This window comes from Vigna unguiculata, chromosome 7 (assembly GCF_037176805.1).
Source record: "Vigna unguiculata cultivar grain cowpea cultivar isolate G323 ecotype 2 chromosome 7, ASM3717680v1, whole genome shotgun sequence".
NCBI classification, from domain to species: Eukaryota; Viridiplantae; Streptophyta; class Magnoliopsida; order Fabales; family Fabaceae; genus Vigna; species Vigna unguiculata.
The window spans coordinates 2492162-2515709 of NC_140798.1; the positions used below are offsets into that span (position 1 = coordinate 2492162).

The following is a 23548-nucleotide window of genomic DNA, read 5'->3' on the forward strand; positions in this document are numbered from 1 at the left end:
AGCTGCAGTGTATTATAGCCCACGGGTATTTGTAAAAAGATTTACATATAAGGTAAATATTAACTAATTTGAAGATCAAAACAAAATGGATTGTTGATTCATAATATTTAAAATAAATAGTACATTTACTATAGTACCAAACCCATTCACATATTTTTTGTTAAGAAAAAACTAAAAGGGTTGGTTACACATATTTATTACCACTTTTTTTTCACAATAGAGATATTTCTTTAGCAATAATTCAAAATTTAAAATTAAATGTAAATAGATTGAAATTCAAAAATAGTTTATAACATACATCCTCATAATGTAAATTTGCATAACAAATAAACATAAGTTACTATAACTGTTTCAGAAATTTAAACATATGATACCGGAATTGCTCATCACATTGATTAGAGTCCTAGTTATACATATAGTATTAAATTATCTAATGTAAATAATTACATTGCACAGTTTAGATATGTAAGAATACATATGTTTTTAATATTGTTTAATTATGACTTATACGTTTGAATAACATTATATTTAGTTGTTTTTAGTTTCATGGGTTTGGAATTTGTAACGTTATTTTAGATAATTGAAAAGTTAAATATCAAATTTTTAAGAAAAAACAATTCTATTGAAAAAAGATATCAAAATTAAACATAACATATGGTCAATTTTAAACAAAGATGACAATATTATCACAATATCAATAAATGCATAATAATTGATATTTCAATGATTTTAAGAATGTCAAAGCAGGTACGATTCATCGAACCAGTCCGCTAACCCGCCAACAAGAGGATGAGTCAGATTGACATTTTTAACTCGTCAACCCGTTTTAGTATGTTTATCTGACTGATCAAATTGGCAGGTCAAACCTACCTCTAGCCTGATAGTTTGTTTTTTAATTTTTTTAAATTGAAAATAATTAAAAAAATAACTTTTCTATATTATATTTTGTGTAAATTTAAATATGTAATACTATTATACTATTATAATTTAAATCATTGGCATTTACAACATGTAAATATAATAATTATTTTAATTTATTCAATTAAATATATTAATTGATCAATTAAAAGATTAAAATATATTTATACGATTAAATATATAAACAAATTTTATAAATTAAAAATTAAAAAAAGTGACAGTCTAACCTGTCAGCCCACTAGTCCGTGTTGTGACAAAATGAACTAAAGTTTTTGACCCATTTTTCAGTAACGAGACAGCCTCATCCAATCCATTTTTCGCGGACCAAGGATCATAAGAGCCAAAATGAGCAAGCTGTGTAGTTTTGCAAATCCTAATTGATTTTATACAATATTAACCTAAGATCTTTGAGTATAATTAAATAATAATTAAATAAGTATTTGTTACATAGTTTACCAAATCCATAAAGATAAATGCATTAAATAATATAAATACATCTATGAAGGTAACTTTCATCATATATTTTGGACAATTTACACTTACATATAGATATAAATATTTTGTTTTAAAAGATGCATAGGAGAAAAATTATTATGTTACTCCACCAAACCCTACCATTGCAATATGTGGTTAAAACCAAGCCTTTGTACCTAAACCTTTGATTTTATAAAAGTTTTTTAACATTTTCATAAAGATAATTTAATATACCGTGTGGCAATAGAACTAACCACCTTCAATTTCCTATCAAAAGTTTTCAACAAGCCTATTTATTTATCTTCATCAAAATGAAATTTTTTTATTCTTAATTGTAGTCCTTGGCATATTTTGGTCAATGTATAATAAGTAATAAGGCAGTGCCAAATTTCAAAGGAAATCAATTTTGTTTCAGTCAATTTACAAATAATGAGAATATTTGGGCTTATGTGAAGTTCATAAAGAACATTTAAATATTCCTTTTCTTTTGACTAAGATGTGATCACTTTTGTCACTTTTGGTTAAAGAAAAGATTAACCACACTCCACCGATCAACAATTTCAACTTTTTCACCATGTTAAATAATAAATATAAAATATAAATGTCCAAGATCAAACAACAAGCAGGTTTGCCCGAGTGGTTAAGGGGGAAGACTTAAGATCTTCTGCACATAAGTGCGCGTGGGTTCGAACCCCACAGCCTGCAAATTTATTTTTTTTCATCTTTAGAAATGATTAATGTAGTTTTATATTTTTTTTAATTGAAAAATTTAGATAATATTTTAATCCTTTAAACTAAAAATATGTTTTTTAAACTCAAATTTTCAAATTTGTTTTCTAAAATTTGGATCAAATTTTATTTTAATTTCTCAAATTTAAAAATGGTATTTTTATTCTCTCAAATGAAAAAAATGTGTTTTTTTTAATAAAAGTATCATATCTAAAAATCATTAACTTGTGGTTTATCTGAGAAGTACTCTTTTAACACTTTTTGAAATATTTTCTTATTTTATTTTTCTCCTATTCTTTTTACAGCAGTTTGTGTGATTAGTAGCATAATATTCGTGGTAACATTATTATGGATGAAGCTTTAACTTTTGTTTTTATTTCGAGATTAAAGTATAACATACTCTTTTTTTTTTTTACATCATTAGATTTTCAATGCCTAACAATCATGAACATTTATATTAAAACATTCAATATTCTAAATTTTGGATGTTTAAAATTGAGACAAATCATATTTCTACAATTGTTAGTCACTAAAACCCCCTTATACAAAGAAAAAAAGCTTGATGTAGATGTTATATATATATATATATATATATATATATATATATATATATATATATATATATATATATATATAGATTTTCAATTTCCATCTTTTTTTATTTTTTTAAAAGAGACAAATGAAACAATATTAATTAATCATCATCAAGAATTGGCATCTCTTTTAAAATAATTAAACAATATTAGAGAAAATTTGTTTTCTTGATTCGAGAAAATAAAACTTCCATGTTTAAATTTGGGGGGACTAAAATAAATCTTGAAAGAATTAAAAAGACATTTACCTAAAAAATCGAAAAAATAAAAAATCTAAGTCACTATTTTTATCACACGTTCTATTTTTGATGCAATGTTGCTAATTGTGTTAGTAGGTTATAAAAAAAATCCAAAATTTAAGAGCTAAAAAATAATTTATAAAATTAAAGGATAAAGTAATTCAAACTCAATAGATTAAGAAGATACTTAATTTGATTTCTATTACTCAAATCCACAAATTTAAACTCCATCTACTAGTGCAAAATAATCAATGTGAATCATTATCAATTATTAATTGATAAATACTTTTGTAATTTGGTTGAATTCTACAACGACAATTTCTTTATAATCATTGTCACACACCCTCTTTAACTACGGTTTTTCAAATAACCATTGTATTATAAATCAAACCTATGTTTTCTTGTATATGAACTCTCAATCTATAGTAAAGTTAATACTGTTTTTGATATGATAACAACACTTGTCTTTGAATGAAATAATTCAATGTTTGAATATTAGCAATATCACTTTGAATCAGACAAAAATAAAAGTATATACAAGAGACACTGTCATATTAAATGAAAATTTTATTACAAAATATGAAATATTGTTAATTAATCTATACTAATTATAATTAACTAATTTAATGCGTATGATTATGGTTTTCTATAATTGTAATACTTTTCAAAAATGATCTTTAAGTAATTAATTAGCTATATTGATAGTAATGATGAAGTTTTAATTTGAAAGTAAACTTCTTCTTATTCTCTAATTTCCTTAGAGAAAGAAAAAAAGATAATTTCACAACATTTATTATTTATGAGTTAAAGTAATTGACAATATTTTTAATTTTAAAAAATTAATACATAATCAATTAGAAAGTAGCCTATGAAAAGAGATACATATTTTAAAACAATGTATTGACATTATATCATGAGAGACTAAAGAAGTATGTAAGTATTAAATTTATATAAAATATTTATTGTTATGTTATTTTTTTTAAAACAATAATATATAATAAAATATATTTACAGAAAACAATTCATTTTACTAGAAGAAAAAGTTATTCCATTTACACGCTAGTTTGACTATAATGAATTAAACATAAATTTTCTCATTAAAATGATATTAAAACCGTTTAATTTTATCCTAACTAAGTTTATTGAAACTGCGCCATTGAGATCATCATTTTACAATATAAAAAATATGTTGAAGATTTTACATTATTTAAAACTATATGCAAAATAAATAATATAACAAAATTCTATTACAGTGACTTAAGTTATGGATTATATTAAATTGACTTAAAAGTAAACGATGTGAAGAAAATATGGTGCTCCCTCTCTAAAAAAGTACTATTCAGCAATAATTTATCATTGACTTGACCAAGAGTTCTAAAACTTTCTCTTTCTTCTTTCTCTGCTTCTTCTGCATATGTAGTTGCCAGTTTCAGAGTAAAAAGGGGCAATCATGCTCCATGGAAAATTGGAGAAATTCTAAACATTTTTCTTTCAAGGTAATCAAATCTTACTTGTTTTTTCTTTCTGTTCCTACCTATAGATTTTCTGTTGTGCCATGCTGATGGAATAAGATTAAAAAACAAATTTGAAGAATACGGGATAGAAAAATTTCCTATTTCAGATAATAGAGGGAAATAACGATGCTTTTGCTTACTCTCTTCACCGTTTCTCTCATGAATGGAGGTATTACTGTATCTTTCATTGTTAATATTATTGGTCTGAGACAGGATCATGTTACAGATAATTTTTTGGTGGAACCTATCAGAATCAGAATTGAAATGTGCAAAAGATAATTTTGCAGTAGAATTGGTTGTGATTAGGGTTAAATTTGAAATTGTGTTTTGTTGACAGAGAAATGGGTACAACAGACTCAGTAGGTGTCCCAGAACAACTACTTCAGAGGGTTGTTTCAGCACAGTTTAGGAGACCTCTCCTTCATCTTGTGTCCACTCGTAACCTCTTTCTCTCTTCAAATTTTTTCCATTCACAAACATCTTCAAATGCTAAACACACACATCTCTCACTTAGCTCAGTAGAATTTACACGAATTTATTATACAAACTCATTATTTATTATTTTAAAGTTAAACGATAATAGATGATTAAATTTATTATACTTAAACATATTTAAAATTTTGGATTATTTTTATTTTAATTTATATAACATATATTATAATAATTTTAAATTAATCTAAATTTCATATGTGTAATTTATGTGATATGAACTTTCAAATGATTAGTTTTACAAAAATATATATTTAACATAAAAAGATTAAGCACAAAATTAAGTATGGCTATTTGATCATAGATGATTAAGCAAACATTTTAAATCATTAATTATAAAATACAAGGATTTTTTATATTTGTATAACAAATTTGTTATTCTTCTTTCTAATTTTTATTTTATTTTATTTTATTTTAGGGTTAAGTATGTTTTTAGTGTGTAAATTTCAAAGAAAAATTAGAATTCATCTCTATACATTTTGGTCCATCAATTTTAAAAATAAATAGATATAGTCATTTTAATATAATTGCATTAAAAATTGTTTGGTGTTTGAGTTGTTTATATCATTTGAGTTCAAATGTCATGCCATTTAACAAACTCAAAAGAATTATTTTTGTTGGATTAAAAAATCTATATTCATTTATTTTTAAAATTTAAGAACAAAAATGTATCAAAACTTACGACATGAAAGAATTTCAATTTCAACTATAAATTTAGACACTAAAACCATATTTAATAATTTATTTTATTATAATGGTTTTACTAAGTTACTATTCATTATTCATTCAAAAGTAAAACCTTAACTATTAGATTTTAAATAAAGAAATGAAACTAATGTAAAATTGTATATATAATCGTTAGAAGTATGACAAGATCCCTCACCTTAGTCATAGCCTCACAACAATTAGGTTCTCTTGTTAGTAAGAGAATAATACACTTTGACAGAACTTCACAATAGAATCTAATTTTTTCTTGAAAATTTTGTCCCACTTCACACATCTTTGTTAGTCAGAGTCAGAGGTTGCATCAATTGCATTGAGTGACACTGCAATTTTGAAATCCTCTGAAGTGAAGAAATTTATCTTTGTTGCAGAAGATGCCAAGGGAAGATACCTGAGCCAGTGTGTTCCCCTTCACAAAGCTGCACTGAAAGGTGACTGGAAAGAAGCTAGTAAAATCTTGGAACAAGATTGGTTGCTGCTTACATCTGCCATAACAAAGGGTTGGGCCACAGTCCTCCACATAGCAGTGGGAGCAAACCATGTTCACTTTGTGGAGGAGCTACTCAACTTAATGCAGCCTCATGAATTGGAATTGCAAGACTTCAAGAGTAACACTGCATTCTGCTTTGCTGCAGCAGTCGGGAATGTTCACATTGCTGAGATGATGGAGAGAAAAAATGAATCCTTGCCAACAATCAGGGGTGGAGGAGATCTCACTCCTCTTCACTTGGCTGTTTTACAGGGAAGAACTGAAATGGCATGGCATCTCTTCCCTAAAACCAAACACATATTTCAAGAGCTCGATTGGACCACACTTTTCTTTCTTTCTATAAACTGTGGCCTCTACGGTAACCATTTTTGGTTCATATAATCTTGCATGCACACATTGATGAGGTTTTAAACTGTGATGATGAATACTGTTATGTTAATTTTAATGGCGTCATTAGAATTTACAATCCACAGAAGTTGGAATATCTTGCAGATTTAGCCCTGGAAATGGTAAAGGAGAAGGACACGCTAGCCTATGCCAGAGGTGATGACAACTTGACAGGTTTGCATGTCTTGGCTCGAACTTCTGGTTGTGGTTGCCAAACTCGAAGATGTAGAAAACACCTCCTACCTTTCTGTAAGTGACATACAATGATACAATCAACTTCCATTCAGAATGACATAATCATGGCTTTGTTTTCAGTGATTTTTTTTTTCTGTAATTCTCAGACAAGGACACTCCTATTCTCAAACTTGTGAAACGAATGTGGGAAATAGTCGTTTCCCTGGATGACCAAATGATGATGGATACCCTCTCGGAACCATCTCAAGTAATATTTATAGCTGCAGAAGTTGGAAATTTTGAATTTTTATCCGTGGTCTTGAGTACTTACCCTGATCTGATATGGGAACTAGATACCATGGATCGAAGTGTAATCCACATTGCAGTTTTGCATCGTCATGCTAGTATCTTCAATTTGATACACGAAATAGGCCCCATCAAAGAGTTCATTCTAACTTTCAAAGATGATCAAGGGAACAATTTACTTCATTATGCTGCAAAACAAGCACCACCAGATCAACTCAATATGGTTTCTGGAGCAGCTCTTCAAATGATGCTTGAGCTGTCATGGTTTGAGGTATACTTCATTCTTAAAATATCACAAACTTATTATTCTCTTAAGGTTTTGGATCGAAAGTACTTCTTGTATTGAGACTCATAAGATCTATAAGGTTAGACATATATATATATATATATATATATATATATATATATATATATATATATATATATATATATATATATATATATATATGAGTTCATAAGTTTGAGTTATGTGTATCTTGATGTGACAGGAGGTGAAAAAGATAATGCCACTATCATCCATAGAGGAACCAAATTATAGCGGCATTATTCCTCGGCAAGTATTCACTGCGGAGCATGAAGAATTGCTGGAGAAAGGAGAGTCTTGGATGAAGAGAACTGCAAAGTCGTGCATGGTTGTTTCAACTCTCATCACTACTGGAGTTTTCACTGCTGCATTCAGTGTTCCAGGTGGTACCGATGATAATGATGGTGGAAGTCCCAATTACTTGCAGAAACCAGCATTCTTGGTATTTGCATTATCAGATTCCATTGCATTGATCTCATCATCAACTTCGATCCTAATATTCTTGTCTATCCTAGTCTCTCGATATGCCGAGGATGATTTTCTTATGTCACTGCCCTTAAAACTTATGTCTGGTCTTCTGGCACTGTTGATCTCAATGATTAGCATGATGGTAGCATTCAGCAGTGCCTTCTTTATAACGTATTACGATGGTGTAAAGTGGATTCCTAACCTCATATCTGCAATTGCTTTTGTACCAATACCTGTATTTATATTTTTGCAGTTTCCCTTGTGGTCTGACATTGTGTATTCAGCTTACATATGTAGTTTTCTATTTAGACCAAGTAGACGTATGATTCACTAGGTTGGTTAGGGTTGTACAAGAACAATTTCAATTTTCTAATCATATGTTGCGTGTAATTAATGTTGTTGTAAGAAAATATTATTGGTTGAGATAAGGTTTTGGTCTCCCTATCTTTGTTTTGAGGACAAATAAAATATTCTTTTAATTTGGATACCTGGTAAAGTAACCATTGTGATTTATTTTATATATGTATCAGTTTTATTATTTGTCACTTAATCTTGAGTATTAAGAACCAGGGTCTATTAGCTTGTGAGATTTAGTGTGCATACATATTTAAGTAATTCGATTTAGTATCCAGGCGCTCTAACTTAGTTCTGATATTATGTTAGAAGTGTACTTTAAGTAACTCAATTCTACAAAACCAACTTATAAAATAAAGATTGTACCAATTTATATATTGTGAATTGACTTTATCTCTAGTCGATCTGAAACTTCGAACATGCATCCACCCATATATAGAACTTCGAATTGTTTAGTTATGACTTTTAACTCAGTGATGCGACTCTTTTTCTTACCATGCTTAACGGATTTTTACTTATCTATTTATTTCAACACAATTTCAGAGACTCCAATTAGTGACCCCAATTGGTTCTGATAATATTATTGAAATTTTTTTTATTTAGAAAAAACACCAAGAAATTTTTTTTTATTTAAAAAAATCACCTGGGAAATCGACCACTTTTAAATATGAGTTGACATTACTTCCAATATAAGTTCTTAAAGTTTAATGGTTATGGATGTTATTTCTTTTATATATTACTCGACTTTTTCAGTTTTATTTAATACGAGACTTTTAATTCAAATATGAATTTCTAACGTACATTTTTCGATTGATTGTGAATAACTTTCATTTTATTTTCTCTAACATTTTACTCATATTAAAAGTGAAATCCATCACAAATACCATTCAAACCAATGAAGCCATTGCAAACTGAAATAATTAGCATTAATCTCTTTCCAAAAGGTATAAAGCAACTTTCCAAAAGCCATTCCTCCTCTTCTTCCTACATTTGTTATAACTTCAATTATAATGCAACAATAGGAAATCACATCATAGAAAAATATAATTTCAGAAACACATCCACAAATAAAAATAAAAAATTATTTTTTAACAAAGTTTTCTTTATAAACTTTTAACGATGAACACATGACGGCAACCAAATGGATGAAAGAAATATTTAATATGATTTAAAAACAGTAAAAAAAGTTTTCTTGTGTGTTAAAAATACAAACTTTATCAATTTTTTTAATCAAATTATATAGTCCATAAGAGTATAACTAAAAATACACAATAAATTTGACATAAACAAAAGTATTTTTACTTATCATGTAATTTTTTTAACAAAAACTAAATTTCTTTCTTGTTTCAACATATATATATATATATATATATATATATATATATATATATATATATATATATATATATATATATTCAATACAATGATTCTGTAATAAAAGTGAGAATTGAAAAGTAGTATGCATGTAAACATTTAATTGAAAGTATATCGATCCCTACTCATCAATTTACTGCCCATACACGCCCATGCATGATGTTACAACAAGAGAATCTCCAATTTATACTGGCCACACAAAATGTTTTTCCATTTACTATTGTTGCAATTTTCCTTTTCCCTCACAAAATTGGTTCAAATTTCAAACACAAACCCTGTCTGTCATATTCATATCTGATTGCTTATTAATTACTATTCTTTTTTGGGTGTAGACGAATAATTTTTGTTTTGGATAATCTTATTCTTTCTCATCACTTTCATCCAAGGAAAAACCTAAGGGAACTCTAAAAATGCCCCTTGGAGGTTCTAAGGGTCAATTCAATTTTATGTTGCTCATTCAACTCTCATATTATGATCTATGATTCAAGTTTATCTTTTAATTTTCCTCTCACACAAAACTTATCTTCTTTTCTTGTACTTTTGTTTTCTTGATTCATGCACACGTTCAGAAAAACACACATAAAAAAATTGTCATTAAAATATGTGACCATGATGCTGGGAACTAGTTAATCTCAGAGTTTATGTTTTGTACTATTAAATTTATAAAATGGGTTGACCCTCACTTGTGTATCTCAATTTGATTGTATCATTCATTGACCTCAAATTTTCAACATTTTGTTTTCAAGTCTATTCATATTTTATTTATTTTTATTTTTGTTCCCAAAAAAATGTCTATGAATTAACATTGGTGGTGATAAGTTGAAGTGGAAAATTTAATGAGATAATGTGGTCCTTCTTTGAATTAGGTTATGCATTGGTGCAACGTGCACGTATAGTCTCTCACCAACATTTTCTTGGATTAAAATAAAGCATAGAGAGGAATCGAAACATATCGAACCTCCACATCTCCAACATTCAACTGTTTTTGTTTTTCTCTTTAAATAACAAACGACTCAATTATTTGTTGTTTATTCTTTTATTCTCATGGATATTTGTAGCAGTTGTGCCTGCAAATACCTAGACATATGTGATGAACAGTTAATATCTACAGGTAATGATAACGGGTAACAGATATTTTAAAATTCGTTTATAAATAAATTGTGTGTGAGTATCATATTATTTGTTCCTTGTATATGTGGATCTTGTTATTTGCAGAAAATTAAGATTTAATTTATGTTTTATTAAATTAAATTAAATTAAAATTATATTTTATTAGATTAAATTAAATTTATATTTAATTTTATATCTTTGTAATTCTATTTAAATTTTATTTTAAAAAATTATAAAATATTTCTATTTAAATATTTGTTGGTATCCACGGGTACTAATAGATATTTTTTAAAGGAGTACCCGACAAGTAAACGATAGGTGAAAATTTTTGTTAAGGGTTGGGTTCGAATAGACATTATCTATGCCAAACCCGACCCGTTGTCATCCTTACTCATTTCTACTTGTCCTAGAATATTTACAATTTTACTATATAAAAAAATAAAGTATAACTAAATCTTAACTATTTTATAAAGAAAATTCGTTCAAATAAACTCATACATTTTAATTGTTTTTTTTAATAAATTTGTACCATTGTAAAATTGATCTCACAAGAATTTCGTGTTAATTATTAATCTTCCAATAGTTTCTTTATTTTATTTTCTTTTGCTTTAATTTTTTTTATTTAATATTAGACTTTTAATTCATCTTAAACTCTAAACACTTTACTATTTAAATTTAAGTATTATTTATTTATAATTCTCGATGTGTCTTATGTGAAAGAATAGTTCTTTGGAAAGCCTTGAATAAAGTCAAGTTATATAGAAGCTATTAGGTTTTGGAATATAGAAAATGAAGTAGGATATAATGAGTGATGAGATAATATTTGTTATGTGAGTGTAAGCATGAGATTGTGACACCATAAAAATTAGAACATGAAAAATCTCTAATATTTGTTATGTGAGTGTAAGTTGTGATTATTGATGTTGTTCATGGATTAAGATTTGTGCCCATAAATGTATTAGCTAGAAGTAGATGACAATATGGGTCTGGTCCGCAAAAAAAAAACACGGGACTAGTCAGGATAGTGAACCCGCAGGTCTACAGTAGCCTGGCCCACATCAACCTGCGGACTGCGCCCGCATAAAACAAACTTGCACTTGTGTATATTAGTTATTTTTTGTGTGTACTCTTGTATTAACATTCCGAATTCTTGTGTAACTGGAAAAAAAAGTATTATATATTTTTTAATGTGCTAAAATGTAAAGAATACATTGTGTATGTCATAATATGAATATGAATACGATGAAAATATTGAATTATCAATTTATCATCAAACTTCTCAAAGTCTTTACTTAATTTTGTGAATTTCTTAAAGTTTCTCAATTTTTAAACATTGAAAGTTTTATCATAAAAATTATAAAAAAAAGTGGGCCAGCCCGCAGTCCTGCAGGCCAAGTGATGTGTGGGACGGACCAGTGATTGCAGCCGCATAAATTGTGCGAACGGGGTGGACCAGTTTGCGATGTGCGCGCCTTATGCGGACCCGGCCTAAATGGGCCGGGCTGGCCCATATTGTCATCCCTAGCTAGAAGGTTTGAAGGTTGAAGACAAATTTGGGGCACTTTTTTGAGTGAATGAACTGAACATTGCTTTCCAACCTTTAATTGCAATGCTAAAACCATTAATTTTATTCTCCACTTCCGATAATGACATTCACACTCTATCACCAATTCCTCGTAACAAAAACATGCCACTATTCTATATACTTTCTTTTCTGTCAAATATAAAATACATATATATAATTAAATAGTATCTTGAAACTTTATGTTTCAAAATCCATATATAACTCAAAAAGACTAAAGGTAAAAAAAAAATCATTACTATTAACTTTGAACATTACATGGTATGATATGATCATTACATTATCATAACATATAATATAAAGGTAAGATATATTTTTAGATAATCATACCTTTCATGTACACATTATATATGAGCACTCAAATCATATGTCTATCATAACCACCACGTACATTTTCAATTTCGATAACACAACAATAATTACAAATGATACACAATCCAAATAATATATGGATATTTAAATGGATCTTTAATGACATTACCTTAATGTGTTACATGTTAAGTACATTTCATTAGAAACAAAAATCTAATCTATTAGAAACAATATTCTTAATTCAACCTCAACTCTATTTTATAAAACACGAAGCAAACTTTTTTTCCACTACCTAATATTATTAATGTGTGATTTAGATTTTAGTGAAGTTAGGATATTTTATTTTCTTGATAATTTATTGTACTAAATATTATGGCCATAATTATTCATAATATCATCTCCACACACAATATATATAACTTTATCTATATTGGTTCGTATCATCCCATTTATTCATATATATATATATATATATATATATATATATATATATATATATATTTCAATTATTTCACATATACATACATGTATCAAAATATTACTTAAAACATATATCACAAATATACACTTGTGGTAGCAATGAGAGGTATATTACTTGAGCAATATTATCGTACTTGAGTGACATGTCCTCACTAAACAAGGAAAAATCTCTCAGTATAGTTTTGAAACCACAACTTCATGGACACTTTATATCGTTTGACCGAATTAACTTTAGAAGAAAGATAATTGATATGACATTTTTCTCGTTTGAGTGTTCACTCAGGCTTAAACAACCAAAATATGAAGAAAGAGATAATCAACAATGATTCTCTTACTCAAGCATTATTACATCATGGCTTGAGTAACACAACTATAATCCATCAAATTCAAAAATATTTTTCAAACTCTAAGTGATCATTGGAGTGACCACCTGTTGCTTGACAATTGAGAATTATAAAGTACAAAGAGTTATTTTGACATCTTTCATGTTCAAACCTTAAGTCATAGCTTGAGCACACACAATAACGCTTAAACTACAATGCTTGATGCAAACAATAATTATCATTGCTTGAGTGTCATTCAAATTACAGCTTGACACTTAAGTAAGATATTTAAAAAACATAAAACAATAACAATCAAATTAACACATGTTTCACCTAACTCTTCAATCTTTGGCCTTTAAAAAATTTAAAAGATCACACTAAACTCATTTAACTTCAACTTGTCAAAAGAACATCTTAAGTCAATGATTATTCCAAACTCACAATTTAGTTAAAATTAATGTCATAAAAATGAATGCATTTTTAAGATAATCTCCAATATTTCAATCCCAAACGATATCAAATTAACTCCTCGACCATAGCTTACTTTTTAAGAAAATTAACTTCCATCATCCAAAAGCTTTCAAAAAAATCAAATATAGAACCATCAAATCTTTAATAAATCACTACTAGAAATTTTCATATTACATGAGATTTTTCTTACAAATTTATTAAAAAATTTTGCAAGAAAAACTTCAAAACTTTTTTTACCATTTTTTCTAAAATTTTTAATTAGCAAGTAATTTTTTTGTGAATAATTATTTTTTACAAAATTATAAAATTTGTAAGTATTTTTCTATATTTTTTTTTTGAAAAGTGTTTAATACAAAATATTTTGTAAAAAAATTAATAAAAATTTCTTGTAATTTTTTTCATAACAAAATTTGTAAATATTTTTTATGAAAAATTTTCAAAATAAAATTGATAAAAAATATGAGTTTTTTTAATAGTGTCTTGATCTATTCAATGTCAAGGTAATAGAACACGGTACAGGTAGCACTGTTTGTATTGCGTTGCATTGGGGTGTGTTACGTGTACTGTACAGTTGTGATAATTTAGAAACCATGCAGAATATCACAACAATCCAAACACAAACAAACCCCAAAAAAGAATTACAAAAACCCTAACCCACGAGCAAACACAACCCAGAAAACTCTAAACTCATTTACCTCGTTGATGATGATTAATTGGAAAATTGAAATGAAAAGCGCGACTGCAATCCAACGATGAAATGGCAAGTATTAGCTGTTTCCTCTACAAATTCGAGCTCAAGAAAGACGAAGATGAAGAAATCCCCACGACTGCAATCCAACTCAAGCCCTAATTGCAAAATTTTTTCCAAATTAAAAAGTTAACGTTAATTAGCCATTTGTACAGTACACGTAACACACCCAAATGCAACGTAATATAAACAGTGCCACATGTACCGTGCTCCATTACTGATTTAAACGACGTTACATAAAAGGATCAAATAAAACACGAATTGCGAAAATAAGGATCATTTTAAACATTTTGTTAAAATAAGGACCATCCGCAACAAACACTACGAAAATGAGAACGAAAAATGTATTTAAGCCAAAATAAAAAGATCGAAGATCTAAGAATCTTAAGAAAAAATGTAAAGCATTTTACAGATTCAGAAAGATGAAATTTAAAACAAATGAAAAGTAACTTGTTTTAAATCTGTTAATAAAATTTTTATAAAATATATTTTCTACTTACTTTAAAATATCACATAATCTAAATCAATAATAAATCCACTTGTGTACTTTTTGATCACGTTCTTATAGTTATGATCAAACTTAAACATTATTTCTAAGTATTTAATCATGTTTTCAATTGGAATTAAAGTTGTTATAGGGTATGGACATAGTAGTTAACTTCTCTTGCACTATTTATTTAATAGAGTCTCATATTTAATATTGCACAATCTTTTAAATCATCTACATGCGAAATTAATTTTTCATATTAATAACTCATTTTCATAATTAGAATTGATTTTTTGTGTGAATACACTAAAAGTCAAGAATTATGTTAGAAGTAATCATAAATAACTCTTTTAATATAGTTTTATTTTTTCAAGTAATAATTAATTTCAACATGAAACTTTACATAAAAAAAAATAAAAATCAAAGAACGAAGCCATATCTACATTATTTATATCATCCTTATCCAGTTGGGTGATTAATTCGTTCGAGTTATCCAAAGCAAAATCAAAACCTTCTTACGAGGATTCCTAATATTTTGCATTATAGAATTTCATCCCTATGAAAATGCTGTTTATCCAACTTGTTTTGTCTTTATTATTTTGTTTTGTTGTTCGCATTAATTATTCTTACTAAACAAATGGATCACAAATACATCACAACGGACAAATACTACATTTTATTGCTTCTGTATAAATATCTTCCAAGGGTGGTGAACATGAAAACTAGCTTTTTAGGTTTTTTTTATCATTTATTAAAGGATTAAATATGTTTTTGATCCCTTAATTTTCAGAAAATTTTGGAATTAGTCTATTTCGAAACTATGGATCAATCTTGTCCTTCATCTTTCGAAATACGTAGATTTAGTCATTTTAATCAAATTTTGTTAAGTTTATTTGATATTTCAAACATGTTTCATAATAGTATTTGACTTAATATTAAAGCAAAAATGTGTCAAACAGTATAAACAATTCTGAAATGCGTACAAAACATCACATAAACCTAGTAAAATTTGACTAAAATGACTAAATCCACGTATTTCGAAAGATGAAAGACTAAATTGGTTCAAAATTTCGAAATAAACTAATTCTAAAATTCACAAAAAGTTAAGGAACCAAAAACATATTTAACCTTTTATCCAAAATGAGGCTAATTTTTTTTATATAAATGAGTATGTATTTCATTTTAGTCGATTTTATAATATTAAAATTAAATTTAAAATTAAATTTTTAATATGATGTCATAATCAATCTTAATGAGATTTGTTTATCATATATCATCTGCTATCAAACTGTTTTTGTCAATAGTCAGTTTCACCAGTTTCATTTTCAGACAAAAAAGATTTAAATAATTTCACTTTTGGTGGCTTTAGCCGCATTCTCATCTATTGTTATTTTACTTTAATTACTCATTTATAATGAAAGGTGAATTTAAAGATTGATATTATAATTGATATTACATTATATTTTGTTACTTTGATGTGTTGAGAAGGATGAAATGAAAAAGGAACAAAAGAAAGTATAGATACTGTTTGGTGTTATCAGGATTCACTTGTTTCTGGAAGGGGAAAGAAAAGAAAAGTCTCCATTTTACACAATTGAAAAAATATTATTGTTTATATGATATATTATTTTTTATTGAAGATATTTATGTTACTATATATATACACACAAACACTTTTTATCACTTTTTATATTACCAAACAAGTGAATCTTTTCCTTTTTTATGTTATTAAAAGACAACCTAAAAGTAATCTCATTTCCATTAATGTGAAAGTTATTTACAAAATCATTGCATATACCATTTTCTCTGCAACTATCACTTAAGGTGAAAACTATTACAAGAGTAAAGTTACAGTTTTAGAGGAGCCATTATAAAATAAAGGTGAAATATGTTTTTGTCCCTCAAGTTTTAGTGAAATTTGGAATTAGTTCTTTTTAAAGTTTTAGATCAGTTTAGTTTTTCATTTATAAAAATGCGTGAATTTAGTCATTTTAATCAAATTTTGTTAAGTTTATATGACGTTTCAAGCGCATTTTATGTTAGTATTTAAAATGTTTATATCTTTTGATATATTTTCTCTTTAATATAGTTCAATTATTATCGTAAATCACGTTTGAAACGTCATATAAATTTAATAAAATTTGGTTAAAAAAACTAAATTCACGTATTTTTAAAGATAAAAGATTAAATTAGTCTAAAATTTCGAAGAAGAACTAATTATAAATTTCAAACTTAAGAGACAAAATCATATAAATCATATTTAACCCAAAAATGAACAACTCAACTTGTTATTTCATGCATTTTGACCAAATTAAATCAATGGTTGCAAGAAGGAAGTGATACAATGATGAATACACCGATGAATGTTGGGAATTCTCTAGTTGAAATTCTGTTCTGCTTTTAAGATGAATATAAGAAGGTAGTTACACTTTTCAGTAATTTCTGATACCCCACTTTGGAAGATGCAGTTTCATGCAATGGGACAAGGTTTTTTAGTGTAATATATTTTGTCTCTTTTTGGAAAGAAAGATTTGGCTATCTACACGTTCATATTTATTAATCCTGTGCCTGCCTAAAGTTATTTCTTCCGAATCCATTATAAGAATAGTTGCAGATCTTTAATCTGTGAATTTATGCCACTATCTTTATCTAACATTTATTATCACACTATTGATGCCAATAACAATATTCTACAATTTCAACATCTTAAACTATTTAGTAATAGTTTGGGGCGGTTTTAAACCTCTGTTTGTGACTTGTTCAAGTTTGGTTGCTTTAAGCTTTCATCTTTCTTCTGATTCTCTTGCATTTTCTTTTATATTCACTTCAAGACAACATTAGACAAAACTATTATATTTGCTTATCGAGCTGTGTTGTTTTCAGTGTTCTGTACTTCGGTTGTGTCAACACAGAATGGTTTCGATCCTAATGGTTGTGTAATTGTTAAAAAAGTTTGTCATGTATAGCACTTTGCCTCAAACAAAATTGTTTTCTGTAGAGGATTTTGCAGTCTCAAAACAAAACAAAACAAAACAAAGAAATAACAAATAATGACCTTGAATGGTAGCATTTGGACAAATTAGATTCAAATCTTATTCCTGAAGCCTTCAGGAATATAAGACAGCACTTTATGCCATAAGGGTAGAATTTAGCCTAACCATTCTTACCTTTTCCAATCTTCTTGTTCATTTTCTGGTTCTTGTTTTCTTCTTCACCATTCAAAAGGGTGTCTCTTAATAAGGATGAACCTCTCATAGATTCATTCATGCATGCTACCTCAGAAATTTGATCTGTTACTGAGCAACTCTTCTTGGAATCGTTGTTCAAATCTTGTGTGGAGTGTCTATAAATGAACGACTACAAGATTGACTGTGTTGGACGGATTCAACGAAGCTATGGTCTGAATGGGGATTTGAGTTCAGAGTTTGGCAATTGTTCTAGTCAATGTTTTGATATAATACAGGCATCAAATATGGGAACTTGCAATCAGCCACTTGCTATGGCCAGTGGTGGATTTGAACAGGAACCACACATAGGCCAAACCAAATCCTCTAGCAGCATTATAAGCCGTTTTGAATCACCAGCTTCAGCTTTTTATGCAACAGAAATCTGCATGGGTTTCCCACAATATGGTAACCCCTCTTTGATTTCTCAATTCTCTATGATCAGTGATGTGGAATTCCCTTTGTATCAATCTCCAAGGCAGAACCTTTTCTTGGCTTCATTGGCAAACCAACCTGCTCCTAACTTTGAGTTGTCAAATCCCTTGCAAGCAATGCTCTTATCCCATGTCAATAGTGATCAATGTGTTAGATCTTCTGAAAAATCTGATAAAGCCCCATCTGGGAATTTCCCTTGCAGCAGTTTTCTTCCAATTATTGATGATGCTGCTGCTGCAAGCCCTTCAGTTCCTTGCAAAGGAAATCAGGATCAAAGAGTGAGTTTTTTTGCCATCTCCATTTTTAGTTTTCTGTGTTGTTCAATTGGCTTATGCTGTTATTGCTTGTTTTCTACTACCCTGAAGGATTGTTCTGCACAGATTAGCTTCTCTTCTCAGCAAGAGATGCAGTCACCAACACTCTCAGCAGGTAGTTTGTTAACTTCTTCTGGAAACTCTGCTTCAAATGGAGCAGTAGTCTCAAGTAAAACAAGAATAAGATGGACTCAGGAACTTCACGAGAAGTTTGTTGAGTGTGTGAATCGCCTTGGAGGTGCTGAGAGTAAGGGCTTGTGTTCATTCCCTTTTATTTTCAAAACTGTTTTCTAATATAATTTCATCGTAACCTTGTTTAGTTGCATTTTTAGAACAAGACAGTTTCTGAAAATAGAACCAGACATAAACTAATCAACTTTGATAAAATTTTCACTGCATAAAATAGATATTCAACATCTGATAGTGTTCTTGTCTGCTTGATTGCAGAAGCAACGCCAAAAGCTATATTAAGGCTGATGGAATCAGATGGATTGACCATCTTCCATGTTAAGAGTCATCTGCAGAAATATAGAATTGCCAAATACATGCCACAATCAACTCAAGGTAATTTTTGGCACTGTTTCAGTGTAGCTTCTACATCATGCCAAATATAGTTTTTCATGTGTGGTAGAAAGCTTGAATTATTAAATGTCAAATTGATTATTATTGTTGATTTTCGGACTACTTTATCGTGTTTCAGGGAAATCTGAGAAAAGAACCAATGTAGAGAATGTGCATCTTGATGCCAAAACGTAACTCTACTTCTTTTTCCTAAGCCGCTGTTACCATTCCACAGTTCAAATAGTTCCATTCATGGTTATTTTAACATTTTCATAAGATGCTGTGACTCTAATCAACTAAATTTCTTGTTCTTCTTTGCCAGTGGCTTGCAAATTAGAGAGGCACTTCAGCTGCAGCTAGATGTTCAGAGGCGCCTTCATGAACAACTAGAGGTATATCAAACTTGCTACTTCATGCTTATGTTTTCAATGACCTCATGGAAATATTAATCACACATTAATAGATAGTAGCATCTGATCACATTTAAGTCCCACATTAACTAGAAATAAGTTCATCCTATATAAATGAGTTCAAATATCACCTTACAAGCCGGTTTTGTAAGATTGAACCAGGCTTAAAATTCACTTCTTAACATGATATCAGAGTCATGGATCAGAATCTATTTTAATGAAATTAATTTTTCTTGAGTTTATTGTTCCATCTACTGGCGAGTTAAACTTAATGTCCACTTCTTCACTCATTTATTCTTAATTTGTTTGTGAAATGAAATTGATCTTGCTTAAGCAAGTGTGATGGGTGGAAAAACCCAAAGATGTGCAAATCAGAACTCCTTGGCAATTTTCTTTGAATTTGCTTCACTGTTTCCAGATTCAGAGAAAATTACAGTTGAGGATTGAGGAGCAAGGTAAGCAGCTGAAAATGATGTTTGATCAACAGCAGAAGACAAGTGACAGCAACTTGAGTACTCAGAATTTGGACAATACAACTAATAATGATAGAAGTATTAGTTCTAAAGATGTTCAGGTTTCAATTTCTGAAGGCTCTGAAAGATTACTTGTTCCTTCCAACATAACTTAGATCTGCAATCTCATATGTTCATAGCTCTATTCATAAGCAATTAATTTTATGATAGTTGCAAGAGAGTCAAACCACACCATACAATTTCATTTTGGGAAGAAAATCACTCTTGTTATCCTTCAAGTTCAAACTCAATAAATTTGTCCACATAAGATGAGTGTGTTGCTTTTATATTACTTGAAAAAACATCATAATTTTCTAATTGTAATTTTCATAAATAGAGTTTTTTTTTTTTTTTTGTTTCAGTTCAGCACAGTCTTGTTGTATTGTTTCCTCTGTATTTCCTTTATCTTCAGGCCTTGCTTTCAACAGAGAAAATGCAAATTTACTTTTTACATTATTCATGGTATAACAATTCCTTATCTAAAATATCTATATTTTGTTCTCCTCTTTTTCATTGGGTAAATCCAATAATTACTTAAAAGTTTAGATAAAAACAAATTAAATACAATTTTTTTAATTATATAAGATATTTTTAAAAAAGAAAACTGTAAAAGACTTTAAAACTTCAGAACAAATAATATCTTGAATGAAGTGTCAAACTTTTAGAATTTTGTTATAATATAGCATTAGTAAACAAGTTGCTAAGTTATATTTATATGATTCAAAATTAAAAAAAACGTATAAAAAACTTATTAAAGTAAGAGTAAAACTTCTAACAGAAAAGTTGTTTGAAAAAAAAAAATTCAATTTAAAAAAAACTAGTAAAATTATGTGAAAAAAGAGAAAAAAAAATTAAAAAAATAATAGACTTCACTTTTTTACATTACAAAATAATAGCTTATGTTTTAGAGAAAAATTATCAACTTCATCACGAACTCAAATATTTAGCTTTTTCTATAAGCAACTTTTTTTAAATACAATAGCTGGAAATTACATTTTTGAGCTGTCTCAGACATGTTTTGAAATTAATTTTATATTATTTTGCACGTCTGTGTCAACATTCTGATAGTATTTTTCAATTTCATTAATTGATGGAAGAACTTTGGGTGAAAAGTTTTTGTTTTTGTGAACAAAAATTATGGAATTATAAAACAGAGGACCATATTTGAAAAAGAGCAGAATATCTGTGCTTATTTTATCCAAACAAGCTATGGGACCCTCTTTCCTTTTTCTCTATCCTTTTTGTTAATTAATTATCAAATTTTATGATAAAAACACGTCTCTTACTCTAGCCACTGTTCAAGCATATTCATGCATAGTCAAACAAGAGTGGTATAAATGGATAGCCATCGAAAGAAAAATATGATAAAAAATTCTAAATTTGGTCTCATTATCGTGTAAGTGGACTAGTTCTACCATATTTGCACTTGATTCTATGACAAATAATTTAGGATAAATATATTTTTGTCCTTAAAATTTCAGTGAATTTTGAAATTAGTCTATCTTAAAATTTTAGACTAATTTAGTCTTTCATCTTTCAAAATATGTGGATTTAGTCATTTTAATCAAATTTTATTAAGTTTATTTGACATTTCAAGCGCGTTTCACAATAATATTTGACTTAACATTAAAGCAAAAATGTGTCAAACAGTATAAACAACTCAAATACAATCCTAAAATGTGTATGAAACATCAAATAAACCTAACAAAATTAAAAATGACTAAATTTACGTATTTCGAAAAAATGAATGACTAAATTAGTTCAAAGTTTCGAAATGAACTAATTCCAAAATTTACTGAAAGTTAAAGGACAAAAAACATATTTAACCTAACAATTTATTATGTAATTATCTACACTAGAGATAATTCAAATATATATATATATATATATATATATATATATATATATATTATAATTAATGATAATTAAAATATGTATTACATAATAATGCTAATAATTTTACGTAATATTAATGATAATTAAAATATGTATTAACTAGAACTAAAATGACATATTATCTTTATTGTATAAGTAAAACTAATGATACTTACAAAATTATCTATAATTAAGGTAATTAGTTATCAGAATATTAATCAACATTTAAACGATAATGAAATGTTTTATAATAATAAATTTAATTAACTTATAAATCAATTATTTATAATTTAGCATATATACTATAAATAATTGAAATAAAAATATATTTAGTTGTTATTAACGTAATTCATTCACAAACGAAAACAGTTTTCAAACATTATAGCTTCATAATTTCTTTAATTATTAATGACATAAATATATAAATATCACACCATATGCAGTACAGGGAACAATCAATTATGAAATGAACAAAATTAATATGCACTATAAAGCGATTCATATTCACATTAAGGTGGATTTTGATTTTCCAATTTCATTTAATCCAATCGGAAATTTCAATCATATATATTCAAGTAACAGAGCCATATTACTTTTCCCATCCCAAACATGTGTATCCTCATAATTACGAAATAAGGGCTCCAAATAAATTTTAATTTAAAATCAAAGAGGAGCGGTAGATATAAAATCCTTAAATATAATAAGTAGGGTTCATAAAATTTATGAAAAACATAAATTAGGATCTACACAAATTTCATAAAGAATCCCTAAATTTATAATCAGAATTTATTTATTATAATTTGAGAAAAATACAATTTAAGAAAAAAACATTACAATAATAAAAGAACCATAAGTCAAACAGGACATGTTCTAATATTACATATAAGTTAATTTGTAATTTTTTACGTTTTAAATTCATTTCAGAAAATTACTATATAATATTAAGATTCATTATTTTCACATATTAATATACATATATTATAATAATATATTAACATCGATTCATGAGAGATAATAAAAAATGTGAACATTTATTTTTTAATCTTTTTTTTTCAATTTATTTTTTTGTTTTTCTTTTTTCTATGTACTTTTGTGACAATTTATTGTGAAAAAATCTTATAAGATATAGAATCTTAATCCTTTTTATATAGGTATAAATATACATTTG

General features: G+C 27.7%; 2 protein-coding genes and 1 non-coding gene across 8 annotated transcripts; all 3 read left to right on the plus strand.

Annotated features, from left to right (window-relative positions):
• Positions 1-2014: 2014 nt before the first annotated feature.
• TRNAL-UAA (transfer RNA leucine (anticodon UAA)) lies at positions 2015-2097 on the plus strand. Its single transcript has one exon. It is a non-coding gene; the product is annotated as a tRNA-Leu (tRNA).
• Positions 2098-4267: 2170 nt separating this feature from the next.
• On the plus strand, positions 4268-8295 carry LOC114192271 (uncharacterized). Of its 4 annotated transcripts, XM_028081938.2 has the most exons (7): positions 4295-4449; positions 4575-4636; positions 4805-4905; positions 6051-6527; positions 6662-6805; positions 6898-7307; positions 7525-8295. In XM_028081938.2, the coding sequence occupies exons 1-7, from the start codon at positions 4411-4413 to the stop codon at positions 8140-8142; spliced, it is 1851 nt and encodes a 616-aa protein (XP_027937739.1). In that variant the 5' UTR covers positions 4295-4410; the 3' UTR covers positions 8143-8295. The 4 variants fall into 4 exon arrangements, with proteins under 4 accessions (XP_027937740.1, XP_027937739.1, XP_085531515.1 ...); XM_028081939.2 differs by lacking the exon at positions 4575-4636 and having other exon boundaries at positions 4268-4449; XM_085675389.1 differs by lacking the exons at positions 4575-4636; positions 4805-4905 and having other exon boundaries at positions 4297-4449.
• Positions 8296-17803: 9508 nt separating this feature from the next.
• LOC114190599 (uncharacterized) lies at positions 17804-20956 on the plus strand. Of its 3 annotated transcripts, none has more exons than XM_028079550.2 (6): positions 17808-18986; positions 19089-19269; positions 19470-19586; positions 19723-19774; positions 19906-19975; positions 20412-20956. In XM_028079550.2, the coding sequence occupies exons 1-6, from the start codon at positions 18399-18401 to the stop codon at positions 20619-20621; spliced, it is 1218 nt and encodes a 405-aa protein (XP_027935351.1). In that variant the 5' UTR covers positions 17808-18398; the 3' UTR covers positions 20622-20956. The 3 variants fall into 3 exon arrangements, with proteins under 3 accessions (XP_085531807.1, XP_027935351.1, XP_027935350.1); XM_028079549.2 differs by having other exon boundaries at positions 17815-18986; positions 19074-19269; XM_085675681.1 differs by having other exon boundaries at positions 17804-19269.
• Positions 20957-23548: the final 2592 nt, after the last annotated feature.